At 42.4% G+C, this 13,039-nt stretch overlaps 1 protein-coding gene across 1 annotated transcript in view; it reads right to left on the bottom strand.

Moving 5' to 3' along the window:
• Positions 1 to 13,039, bottom strand: part of LOC141111700 (astacin-like metalloendopeptidase) — a 96,308-nt gene that overhangs the window by 68,600 nt on the left and 14,669 nt on the right. The window contains exon 2 of the mRNA XM_073603847.1: positions 678 to 731. Within this exon, the coding sequence (XP_073459948.1) occupies positions 678 to 731 (54 nt within the window). The remainder of the gene's footprint in view (positions 1 to 677; positions 732 to 13,039) is intronic.

The following is a 13,039-nucleotide window of genomic DNA, read 5'->3' as shown; positions in this document are numbered from 1 at the left end:
TCCTGCGATATTGTACCCAAACAAAACTTTTTTTCCCACAAATAGAGCTTTCTTTTGGTGGCATTTGATCACCTCTGCGGTTTTTATTTTTTGCGCTATAAATAAAAAAAAGCATCAATTTTGAAAAAAAAAACAATATTTTTTACTTTTTGCTATAATAAATATCCCCCAAAAATATATTTAAAAAAACGATTTTTTTCCTCAGTTTAGGCTGATATGTATTCTTCTACATATTTTCGGTAAAGAAAAATCGCAATAAGCGTATATTGTTTGGTTTGCGCAAAAGTTATAGCGTCTACAAAATGTTGTTTGGGTACAGTGTTACATGACCGTGCAATTGTCATTTAAAATGCGACAGCGCTGAAAGCTGAAAATTGGCTTGGGCAGGAAGGGGGGAAAGTACCCGGTATTGAAATGATTAAACTGCCCGGGGCCTGGATCTGGACCCAAGATCAAAATTATGGATGAAGTAATTTCAAAAACCAAGTCGTTTTTTAAATTACTTCATCCATAATTAGCTTTGAACAGCTGCATTTTTTCAACATAAAGGGAAGTGTTTGTGACGGAACTTTCCCGTTTTCTCCTTGCTTGCTGGACTCTCATCCCATTCTATAACATGTGGCTAGGACCTCTTGATAGGGTCAGCCATTGTATGAGAACTGTACTAGACTGCATACCTTTGTTTAGCTTAGCTATGATGCTGGAGACATCCTCCTCGCTGTCTTCAGCTTCTGTAAAACATATGAAATGATTTAATCAGCATTTAATATAAAAGATTAAGCAGATATCAATATAAGAAAAATACTTGCGCCTACGACATTGATTGAAAGCCACCCTAGACACATGGTACCAGAAAATCCCTCCACTGAAAGATTCTCAGGCTAGGTTCACATATGAGCACGCAGCGGCTCACAGCAGGGGTGCGTCCTCGTTTACTGTTTCAGGCCCAACTTCAGCCCGAAAATTTTGGCTGAATTCGGACCTGAAACCGACCAAAAGACGCATAGCGTTCCTGTGCAAATCGCACAGGAGCCGCTGCGGAGATATGTAAACCAGCTCCATAGAGAGCCGGTCACAATATCCCACTATTGCGAATTGGATGCGGGGAATCCGTATTCAATTTGCACTAGTGTGCACCCAGCCTAAATCAAGATTATTAATCTCTTTGAATTAGAGGCGACACCCCAAAATAGTCTTTATTCTGAGAACATCAAACTTCTGTAAAATGGTTTCAAAACTTTTGAGATCTTAGTGGGGGTTAGTTTTTTAATGAAACAGACTGTCCACTTAGAAAAGATTGTTCACTGCATTTAATTGGTCCACCACCACGCTCAACGTGTAGATCCTAATGCGCTTGCGTCCAGTCCACCCGGCGTTGCTCTTCAAGGACACATGAACCCCCACGAGCAGGATACAGGAGGGGAAGAGAGTGAGGATGTTACACAGTTGCTATGACAATGCGTTCCGGAGGCATGGCCTCCTTCCTCAGGTCACCTGAGCGTGGTGGTGGATAGCCTTGGATGTGCTGCCAGGATCCGAGCAGCTAGGTTGAACGTCCGCGGCTCCCCCTTCCCTTGTCGGGATCCTGAGGTGGTTATAGGAGTGCGGCCACAGTAGAATCTTTATGCTGTATCTATCTTCACACAATGTGAGTTTGACCATTGTAGTGTTTTTAACTTTACCATATTAAAGCCGAGTTACACTAGGGCGGCTTTGTGTTTTGTCTGAGAAAAAAAGGCCTGGCTTTAGTTATTACTATTTTTTGGGGAAAAGTTACACATACGAAGCAGGTTATCACAATTTCACTTGATAGTTGTGTCCCCTGAAAGATTTAAGGACCACAGCTGTCAAAAGGGTGGCAATTGACACAGGAGGGCAGTCAGAATTATTTAGTCCAAGCACCGGTGGCCGGTCACTATTGTCACACAACTGTCTGGGCTCAGTGCCCACCCTTTTGTGAAACCTATCAGAGCCTCTGGCTCTAATCATGTGCTTAAAAAAAAACAAAACATTGGAATCCATGAGTCCGGAGCCCCACGTGTAGATTAGGGGCCGGACACATGGATAGGGGGCTGTGCCCTGCATTACGGGCCGCCACTGCCAAGCACACTGTTTCTTTCAATGGAGGATAGGTGAGGAGAGGCCCTGACTGACACTACCAACTAAGAAGTAATGTTAGTCCATGTCCAATAAATATCTCCCACCAAATGTTGGACTGATCCAAAAACTACTATGTTCTGTCCAATCAGCAACTACTACTGAGCAGTCACACTAATCAGCAACTACTACTGCATACCTCTCAACTTTTTGAGATGGGTATAAAGGGACACCTATCAGCAAACGTATGCAGGCATAGGACACACCCCTTGCCACGCCCCCTTAAAGGAGAATTGTACAAAAAACAAGATTGGTTAAAACCACAAGTGCTTTTTTTACCACTACTATTCCTTTATATTGGTATTTGGAATTTACAAATGCAGCAATTTAGAAATCAGATGAAAGGTCTAGCGCTGGAAAACACTTTTTGATAGATAAAAAGTGTATATTATATACAACTATATAGATCAGACCAAAATGAGGAACAAATGAGGAGGAATGAGGGACAGAGGGACATTGCTCCAAATCAGGGACAGTCCCTCCAAATCAGGGACAGTTGGAAGCTATGCTACTGAGCAGTCACACACCCTAGAGTGGAAGTCATGCAAAATATTGTATGTGTGGGTCATAGCAGACATTTTCTGAATTTTACTTTGTCAGCCAAGTTAAGGAGAAAGAGGAGGTGAGCCCTTTACTGGTGTTGCTGTCTTGGTGCTGTGCCCATTCTTGCCGGGGCTCAGCAAGTGTAAAAAATGTGTAGGCGTAGTGATGATAGTGAGGTCTGACAAACCCTAAACTATGTGGAGAGGATGGGGGAGTAGAACTGAACACTATGCCACCTTCACTTTCTCCAAAATGTGCAAATCTGTAACAAAAATGGTCAGATTTAAAGTAGGAGTATGATTTTTACCTATAGGTCAGCCTATGGTAAGGCTGACCTATAGGTACTGTAAATATCTCCTAAGCATGCGCCTTGAAAAAGTCACGTGTCAGTGATGTAACGCGTGGGAGGAGCTTAGGACGTTCAGTGCTGCAATACACCTGAAGGTTAACAGCAGCTGTTTCTCTATGGGAAACCTCGTCCACAGCGGCTGACTGCAATCTGCTTATTTGAATGCTTCTAATAGACCGGGAGTTTGTGAGTGTATCTCTTGTCTCTGTTTTGCTTATGTACTATCTAGTAAGTTCACTGCACAATGATCTATTTTTTCTTTGCTTGCTTTGCATAAAACCTTTATCCTGAGAGCCGAATCACCAGCAGTATAATTGTTGAAGTGGGATGCAAGAAAAACTAAATATCCTGATACAAACGATCTAACCCAGTGAGTCAATCAATCTGGATTAAGGGAAGGAACTGTTTAATTATTTTTACTTTCTCCCACTATGTATCTCTGCCTGGACATTGTACTCAGAGTGTCATTATTATTTTATTTATACTAACCGTCACATCACCAATTTGAAGATTTTTTTTGGCATTTTTTTTTTTTTTTGGCAATTTTAACACATGTATTAGCACCATAATTATGTATTTATTTTATTCACATGTATGCATTTTTTATTCCTGGATTTAAGCTTAGTCGCAGCAGCATATTGTGCACTATTTATTTAAAGCGCATCAATTTTATACTTAGTACTATTTGTTTGGTTATCTGATCACCCTATATTGATAGCAGCTTTAATTTACTGATTTTTTTATAGCACTAACTATATTGGTATATATATATTTTTAAGCACAATTTATTTATATCACACATATCTATCCACATCAGCGGTTGGTTTTTATTCATTTTTTTACCGTTTAGGAGATATTTACTGTAGATGCAGGCAGTGAGGTCACCGGCTCATGCGCTCTGAAGGCACGACATACCTGTGCCGTTCCCTTCAAAGTCCTGTGCCGTAAATGGTGGCTCCCATGCACATGCCCGGGAGTGGCGCCATCACGGCTCTGGCCCCTCAGACATCCAGAGTCCACATACCCAGAAGGAAGACCGGTTGAAAATGGAAGTGCCTTCAGCGCTGACAGCGCACCGCTGGAGGGCTTCGTTCTAAGGTAAGTTTCACAATGCATACTAGCATATTATGACATTGCCTTGCAGGTTTAAAAAAAAAAAAAGTCAGCGGTTTACTACCGCTTTAAGACCCCTTTCACACTGGAGGCATTTTTCAGGTGCTTTAGCGCTAAAAATAGCGCCTGAAAAAAGCCTCAGCTGCAATGCCAGTGTGAAAGCCAGAGTGATTTCACTTTGGGGCGCTGCGCTGGCAGGACGTCAAAATAAGTCCTGCAAGCAGCTTCTTTGAGGCGGTTTTGGAGCGGTGTATAAAGCGGTAAAGCGACGCTAAAACTAGCGGCGCTTAACCGCCAACGCCCCCGTGCTGGCAGTGTGAAAGGGCTCTAAATCTCATGTCTGTCCTAGGCAGCCAGAGAAGATGACGTGTGACAAATCACAGTCCAAAGTGAAGCACATTTGACAAAACACAGGCTATGTTAAAAGGAACACAGCATTGTCTTAAGGCCTCATGTACATTGCTGCTAGTAAACGGACGTTTGGGAGCAGTTGGGCATTTTTTTCAACTGCTCCTGAACTCTCCTCTGTTATCTTATCAGTACATGTACACAGGGTCCTTTATAGTGGTTTCTAGGCAGTTGAGTTTAGGGGCTTTTTTTGGAACGCAAAAAAATGTGTTCAGACGCTGAGTTTAGAGGCATTTCAAGCGCCAAACGCTTCTAAACGTAGTAACTCGCGTTTAGTCGCGTTTTGTTTACAATCGTTTTTCATTTTTGGCTATTTAAAAAAAAAAAAGATTTTTTTTTTTAAATGCGGCATGTAAAAGTGGCAAAACTGACGTTTTAAACGTGGGTTACTACCTGTCAAGTTAAATCGTTCAGGAGAGGTTGTAAAAACGTCCCGTGTACATGAAGCCTAATGCCGTGTACACACGGGCGGACTTTTCGGCATCAAAGGTCCGACAGTCTTTCCGACGGACTTTCGACGGACTTTCCCAATGAACGGACTTGCCTACACACGATCACACCAAAGTCCGACAGATTCGTACATGATGACGTACGACCAGACTAAAATAAGGAAGTTCGTAGCCAATAGCTGTCCTAGCGTTGGTTTTTGTCCGTTGTTGTGGAATCTCATATTAGCCAATGTATTTCATATTATATATATATTGATTTGCATATATTTTATTGATAATTATTATTATTATTTATATTATTATATAGTAGTGGTTTTATCAATATTATTATTCAATAAGTAAAGCAACAATTATTAATCTTTAATAATGTATACTGTATTTTCCAGATTTAGAAAGTCTTAATTTTTAAGTGTTGAACTTTAAATGACCTCTGCTTTATGACAAGTACTTGTACACAGGTGTTCTCGAAAATGTATTAAGATAGTCTACTGGGTGAAAGTTCATTAGAATAGATTCAAGTAATATAGAATTGTCTCAGACAGATAAGAAAACAGGTGGTTAAAATAATTAGGTGGAATACAGGAAAGTTATGTACAGAACATTAATTAAGTTTGACAGGGTCAAACAAAGGTCTGCTTGTGCCCTCATTAAAACTGTTAAAATACATGCATATAGTGAAACATATAAAACATCTGGTGGGGTTATTGAAAGTTAATTGTCTCAAAGTTGTAAATCTGCAAATCCTTGAAGCTAGTTAAATCTTATCAAGATAAGGAGAGTTCGATAACACAGCTGGGTGCCAGAATGTCTCTATACAGGTGTTTTTAATTGGACAAAAACAGTTATAAATCACTTTAATGAACATATAGGAATTTTGGGAATAATTAAGTTTATCTGGTTGTAGAACAGGTGTCAGATTTATGGTTGGTTACTTTGACGTAGATCTTAGCGACCAATCATATGTAAGAGAGATGTTAAGATAAGACTTGTAAAAGTGTATATAAATGCAAGCTCTGCAATTGTTAGACAGACAAGTCAGATAGGAGCTCATAAGGCTGAACTCTGTGTATGCTGCCCTATTGCACGGGTCATAGAGGTCAGAACCAATGAGCAAGTATCTGTCCTAACTTGTCCCCTCGGACAAGTCAGATAGGAGCTCATAAGGCTGAACTCTGTGTATGATGCCCTATTGCACGGGTCATAGAGGTCAGAACCAATGGGCAAGTATCTGTCCTAACTTGTCTCCTCGTACGAGTCAGAGAAGACTTCTTAACTTGTTCCAGAGTGTGGTCTCAGGTGAATTTCCCTCACAAACTTGGTCGAGCTGGAACTCAGAACTCTGTGAGGGGACCAGACCACCGGCCAATTGGCTGGTCCCTATCAGGTGAGAGGTTCCCAAGAATTGGCAGTAAAGACCCATTCTGGTTCAAGGTAAGAACAATTCACAATTGTATCAATTGGGGTAGAGGAAAAGAATACCTATATCTAATGTGCTTGCATGGTAAGAAACTGTATAAATTAGATCTGTATCCTGTAATACTTTGAACAAAAACCTGTATGTTATCAGCTGTTAATAAACCTGCATTGCTGAAGTTCTGCCTGGTTCGATACTTTGCTATTCTACTTCACCGTCGGACTAGCATACACACGAAGGGATTTTTCGACCGGACTTGAATCCGTCGGAAAGATGTGAAACATGTTTCAAATCTAAAGACCGTCTGATTTTTGACCGAAAAAGTCCGCTGGAGGTCCGATGAAGTCCACACACGGTCGGATTGTCCGACGGATTTGTTCCGTCGGACAAGTTCGGTCGAAAAGTCCGCCCGTGTGTACATGGCATAAGACCTTATTCACACCATGGTGCAGAGAAGTCTGTTTTTCTGCATGTGTTTTGCAAGAGTTCAAAGAAACAATTGTTAGCTATGTGCCCTGTTCACACCACCACGTGCGGATTTTTTCTGCGCAGGAATCTGAAACGTGTATGCAGTTTTCTTCATGGAAAAAAAAAACTGACATGAAATCGACATTGGTTTGAACAGGGCACATAACTGACATGCATAAAAAACTCAGTGAAACGCACATTAAAACTGTTGTCTCTGCCAGTGAAATCTGCTTGGTTTTCCTATCAGTTTTCATGCACGTATGGTGTAAACGAGCCTATGGCTCCTGCTGCTTTCAGTCTGTCCAATGAGGAGAGAGACAGATATTTGCCTGCCTATAGGAGTCAGTGGGTGGCCCGTTCGGCTTATCGTGTGAAAGGGGCCTAATACAGTGATCAATTTCTAAAAATATGCACTGTCACTGTACTAATGACACTAGCTGGAAAGGGGTTAACATCAGGGGTGATCAAAGGGTTAACTGTGCGCCTTAAGGGATTACCTGCTCAGTTACCTTCCACCATGACAATCACTCTAAAGCCTTGTACACACGATCAGACTTCAAACAAACTTTTCCATGGATTTCTGTCTAAAGGGCGTTGGCCGTGAACTTGGTATGCATACACACGGCAGGACTTTTTCAGCCAACTTTCAACAAATCACGTGGTTTTTCAACTCATTACTGCCACCCTTTGATAACTTCTGTATTGTTGTCTGATCTTTTGCATTGGTTCTGAGCATGCGTGTTTGTACTTTGGGCTAAAGTCCAATGGTTTTGTGTACACACGATCGGACTTGCAGACGCAGGACTTTTGCTGCAGGAAAGTTTGCCTGTTCACACAGCCAACATTTGTCCGATGAAAAACGAAAAAGTTTGTCCGATGGATCGTACACACGGTCGGATGTTGCCTTGAAACAGGTAATTTGCATGTTTGTTGTGAAAAAGTCCGATCGTGTGTACGGGGCTTTTGCTAGTGCTTAGATTGTTATCTCAGAGCTGGAAAATCTCTGTCCAGAGTGAGGATGAGTGTGTGAAATGTCACATTGTGGTGGAATCAGTGTGATCTGAAAGTGTAATTACAGGTGGGACCAACTAATGTTTGCCTGATAAACCTACACCTCTAAAATCTGAAAGCTCTGGTCAGAAAGGTGGGATAAACCTGTCAGACAAGAGGAAGTTAATTGCCAGGAGGCACTCCAATATATGATATCCAATGTAACCTATTCGAAATGAACTCATCTCAGTGAAAACAAATGGACAGCCAGGGAAGAGCAGTAAAACAAGTGTAAATCTAAATACTGGTACTCACCATTTTGACTGTCTGTTGCAAGTGAAATCTGTTAGAAATAATGCAATATTTTATTTATTACAGGATTAAATTATTTTTGACTGCATTTAAAATTTAAGACATTTTTCTACAAATAGATACATTTCAGTGACCTCATTTACAAACATTAAACATTCAATTAAGCGTGCTGAAATGGGTTTAAATGTACATTTCAGTCAAACAAAAAATTGTCACATGGAACTACATGAAGGGACTACTTGCCAAGGCATTTTAGAAGTATGACAAATCTGTCAGTACCCCAGATCACCCGGGCAATCTGGTGTTGTGGGAAACCCATTCCCAAACCTTTAAAGTGATTGTAAAGCTTATTTTATTTTAAATAACAATATATACTTACCTCCTCTGTGCAAGGGTTTTGCACAGAGTGGCCCCTGATCCTCCTTTTCTGGGGTCCTTCGGCGACTCTCCTGGCTCCTCCCCACATCGAGTGCCCCCACGGGGAAGCGCTTCCCTGGGGACACTCGTGCGGGCGCGCACCCGAGTTCTGCTGCTGCTTCCATTGACACAGACAGCAGGACTCGGCCCCGCCCCCAGCTCCCGCTGCTGTTAATCAAATCCGATGACGTGGAGCCGAGTCCTGCTCGGCCTCGCCACCGGCTCCCGCGTTATTGGATTTGATTGACAGCAGTGGGAGCCAATGGCTGCGCTGCTATTAATCTATCCAATCAGACCCGAGACATCGGCTGGAGTGGGTGTGCGCGTTCCCGGCGCTGGAAAGACAGGGCTCAGGTAAGTAAAAGGGGGGGCTCTGGGGAGCTGCTACACTAAGGCCCCTTTCACACTGGGGCGGTGGGGGCGTCGGCGGTACAACAGCGCTATTTTTAGCGCTGCTGTACCGTCGTTCTTGCAGCGGTATTCGGCCGCTAGCGGTGCGGTTTTAACCCCCACTGGCGGCCGAAAAAGGGTTAAAATCCCTCGTACAGCGCGGCTATAGCTGCGGTATTGCCACGGTATAGCTGCTCTGTCCCATTGATTTCAATGGGCAGGAGCGGTTTAGGAGCGGTGAATACACCGCTCCTTCACCGCTCCAAAGAAGCGGTTTGCAGGACTTTTTTCACCGTCCTGCCAGCACACTGAACAAACAGCGGAGGCTGTTTAGGGGCGGTATTTTTAGCGCAATACCGCCTGCAAACCGCCTCAGTGTGAAAGGGGCCTTAAGGAGTTTTTTCACCTTAATGCATAGAATGCATTAAGGTGAAAAACCATGAGGGTTTAAAACCCCTTTACCTGTGCAAATTCTAGAATTCCAAGATGTATCATTGGAAGGGTCACCAGCAGGAGGAAGGAGGTCCTGATTTCTTTATAGAGATCTGTAGTGAGACCTCACGTAAGGCGATTGTAAACCACTGGACTTTTTTATTTTTTTTTCTTACCTGCAGTGTAAAGGCATAATGTGCTAGTATGCACCGCATACTAGCACATTATGTGAAACTTACCTGAAAACGAAGCCTTCAAGCTATACAATCTTATCCACTTCCATCTTCACCTGTCTTGCTTCTGGGTTTGCGGACTCCAGCTTTGTGACTGGCCAGAGTCGCAATGACATCACTCCCGTGGGAGCCACTGGTCTTGGCACAGGGCTCTGAAGAAACGGAACGGGTGGCCGTTCCTTCAGAGCGCATGCACCAGTGATATTATTAGCAGCATGTACAGTAAATATATCCTAAACAGTACACTACCTATAGGTAAGCTTATAATGAGGCTTACCTATAGGTACAATTTAGTGATGGAAGTTTACTTCATTTTTAGGCCAGGTACACACTATTTTTTTTTTTTTTTTTCAACCCCGCAAGTTGAACAATAAAAAAAACTGACAGCTCTGGTTGGAGCTGCTGTAATAACCATGTGATGTTAGTTCAGCGATCTCCCCGTTAAGCTGTTGTGTTCCTATAGGGGGATGGCCGCTCGCCAGAACACTCAGATCAGCACTCTCTGCCATTGGCTGGGAGTGCTGATCGGGAGCTGGTTGGCCGGCTTCTGTCAGACAGACCGACATATACACGGGCAGAATGTCGGCCGTTTTTTTTTTTTAACAGGCCGTTGTCTTCTGATATTCGGCCCGTGTGTACCCGGCTTTAGAATACTGTGCCCAGTTCTGGAGACACTTACAAAAAAGATATCGATAAGATAGAACGAGTGCAGATAAGTGCAACAAAAAGGGTCAGAGGGATAAATCATATCAGGAGCGATTTCCAGAACTTAATATGTACAGTTGCAGGGGTCTCAAATTGGCGGCCCTCCAGCTGTTGCAAAACAGTCCCATCATGCCTCTGCCTGTGGGAGTCATGCTTGTAGCTGTCAGCCTTACAATGCCTCATGAGACTTGTAGTTTCACAACAGCTGGAGGGCCGCCAGTTCGAGACCCCTGGTTTAGAGGAAAGAACGGAACAGGGAGACATGACTCAAACTTTTTAATACATAAAAGGGGGGAATAAGGTTCAGGAGGGTATATCAAGGGCTAAGACCGAGAACATGGGGACATGACCTCAGGCTAGAAAGTATTACTTTACCGAATGAGTAGTTGATGCTTGGAATAGACTTTCAAAAAAATTTAAATATACATATTTTCTGCTGTCACTCTTTTATGTTTCTTTGTAGACCAATGATTCTAAACTCCACCCGCCAATGTTTCTCTGCAGTCTATTTAGGCACAAGAAATGATTCTCATTCATGCTAGGCAATAGGCTGCTGTCCTGATCTGAAGGCCTTGTTTAATGTTGCATAATAAATGTATATAAGGTCTCCATCAAGGTAAAACCAGTGAATATTCTGACATAGTCGCAATTCAAAGTAAGCCTATAATGAAAAATACATAAGCAGAAGCTACCCATAATGTAAACCTTATAAGAAAGCGATCCAGTTATGCAGGCAGGTAAAGTTACATACAAATCTCAGCTTTACCTGCTATAACAGGTGTTTATTGCCTCACCTGGAGTGGTAACAGCGTTTGTAACAGGTAACAAATGATAAGGATGTATTTGGCGGCGTCCATGGAACTGAAACAAGGTTTTCCTACAGCCTCTGAAGTCAGCTTCACATTAACCTATTTCAGCTGTGTAACAGATAAGTACAAGACAAGAGTATAATGGGCACCAATCAGCAGGCTCAGTCAGGACACACAAATGGAGAAAGATCTTCTTACACATGCACCATATTAGTTTCCATCTTTTTCACCTCAAGGTGGAATCAATCTCAGCTAGACATGGACTATTTTGGGACGTGGCTTGGTACAGGTGACCATAGGCCTATAGGGAAATGTGAAAACGTGCAGCAACACAAAATAAGCAGTTATGTCACTAGTGAAGATTGTAGGTCGACCATAAAGTAGATGTAAGACAATGCTCCTCAGACCCATGTGGCCAGAACACTTACAGATTCCTCTATAAAAAAAAAAAAAAAAAAAAAAAGCCTAAAAAATACCTGTGTGACCAGTGCAAGGCCAAGGCAGGAGAAGCTCTTCTCCATAAGGGAAGGGGGTGCAGCTAGTACAGGAGTTTTTTCTGGCTCTGTATCACCCCAGCCATTTTCTGGACTCTGCAGGAGCAGGTTAGTCAGTTCTAACCAGCGAAACTTCACGACTAGGGTATAAAAGAAGTTGTTCAGGCCTTTCCATGCTTCCTGGCCACCCCACCACCCAACCCAGCCACCAAATAAGACACTGACGGGGATTTAATGGCCAAATACAAATAACAAAATAAATAACCAATATAAATGCCAAATATACATAACCAGCAACAGACTGAATGTATACTGGAGACTCAAGGTCCTTGTAGGCAACAAACTTACACCTATACATCATAAAGTAGGCCTCCAACCCCACCCACCGACTTGGAGATAGTGTCAGGTACTCAATTACTACCAAATTAGGGGACCCATACCCAAGACGGTTCCCAACCTATTGACCTTCAAATACTGCCTACCTTCTAGGGCTTTGAACCCCCGTCAGCTGCTTTGATAAAACACCCAACCCCAGAAACGCATGTCCCACAAAAAACAAAACCACCAATGTCCATCACTCCCCTGTTAACCCAGTCATGCTGTCCCTCTGTCCATTGCTTTCAGACTTTTTCTCTGGGCCTGACTTGATCAGTGTGACCAGGCCGATGCCAAATCATGAGTGGCTCTACTTCGTTCCAGCTCAGTATTGCACTTTGCAGGACCTGGTTTTCCCAGGATAATCAGTAGAACATCACTGTCAGTGTGACAGCTGCTCCATTCTGTATTAGGAGCAATGACAACAGCTTAGGATACACAGAACTAAATGAACATTTGTCAAAGTGACAGCTGAGCTCCAATGATTACACCAAAAGAGCTGATCTCCAAGTATGATCTAAAGATCTGAGCTGTCAGGGAAACAGCCAAGTCCTGCTCTTTATTCATTTGTGAATGAAGAATTTAGTTGTAGCCTAGTGAGGTTTGAATTGTTTATTTTTAAAAAAAAAGGCTTTTCGTAGACAGCTTTATTTTATTAGTTTTATGAAAATTGTAATTTTTATTGATCAAAAAGGTATATAGAACAGAAAAGGTAAAAATCCACAATATCTCACAATAAAGTCCAGATTGATTTTACAAAGCTTGCCCGATATGGATAAACAGCGGGTTTCCATGTGGTTGATCCAACTCTTCTCTCAAAGAATACAGCAGGAAACAAACCAATCAAAACATCACATGGCAATCGCAGTATAACACAGGTGAAATAAGTACCGCAGACATAGAGCACGCATACGGACAAAAAAATTTACATTATCAGGTAGGCCTTTAAAGTGGATAAAGGTGGATACCAGAAAAGGAAAG

Source organism: Aquarana catesbeiana, linkage group LG11, assembly GCF_042186555.1.
Source record: "Aquarana catesbeiana isolate 2022-GZ linkage group LG11, ASM4218655v1, whole genome shotgun sequence".
Lineage (NCBI taxonomy): Eukaryota > Metazoa > Chordata > Amphibia > Anura > Ranidae > Aquarana > Aquarana catesbeiana.
Note: the sequence above shows the minus strand (reverse complement) of the source record. Positions and strands in the feature narration are given on the sequence as shown.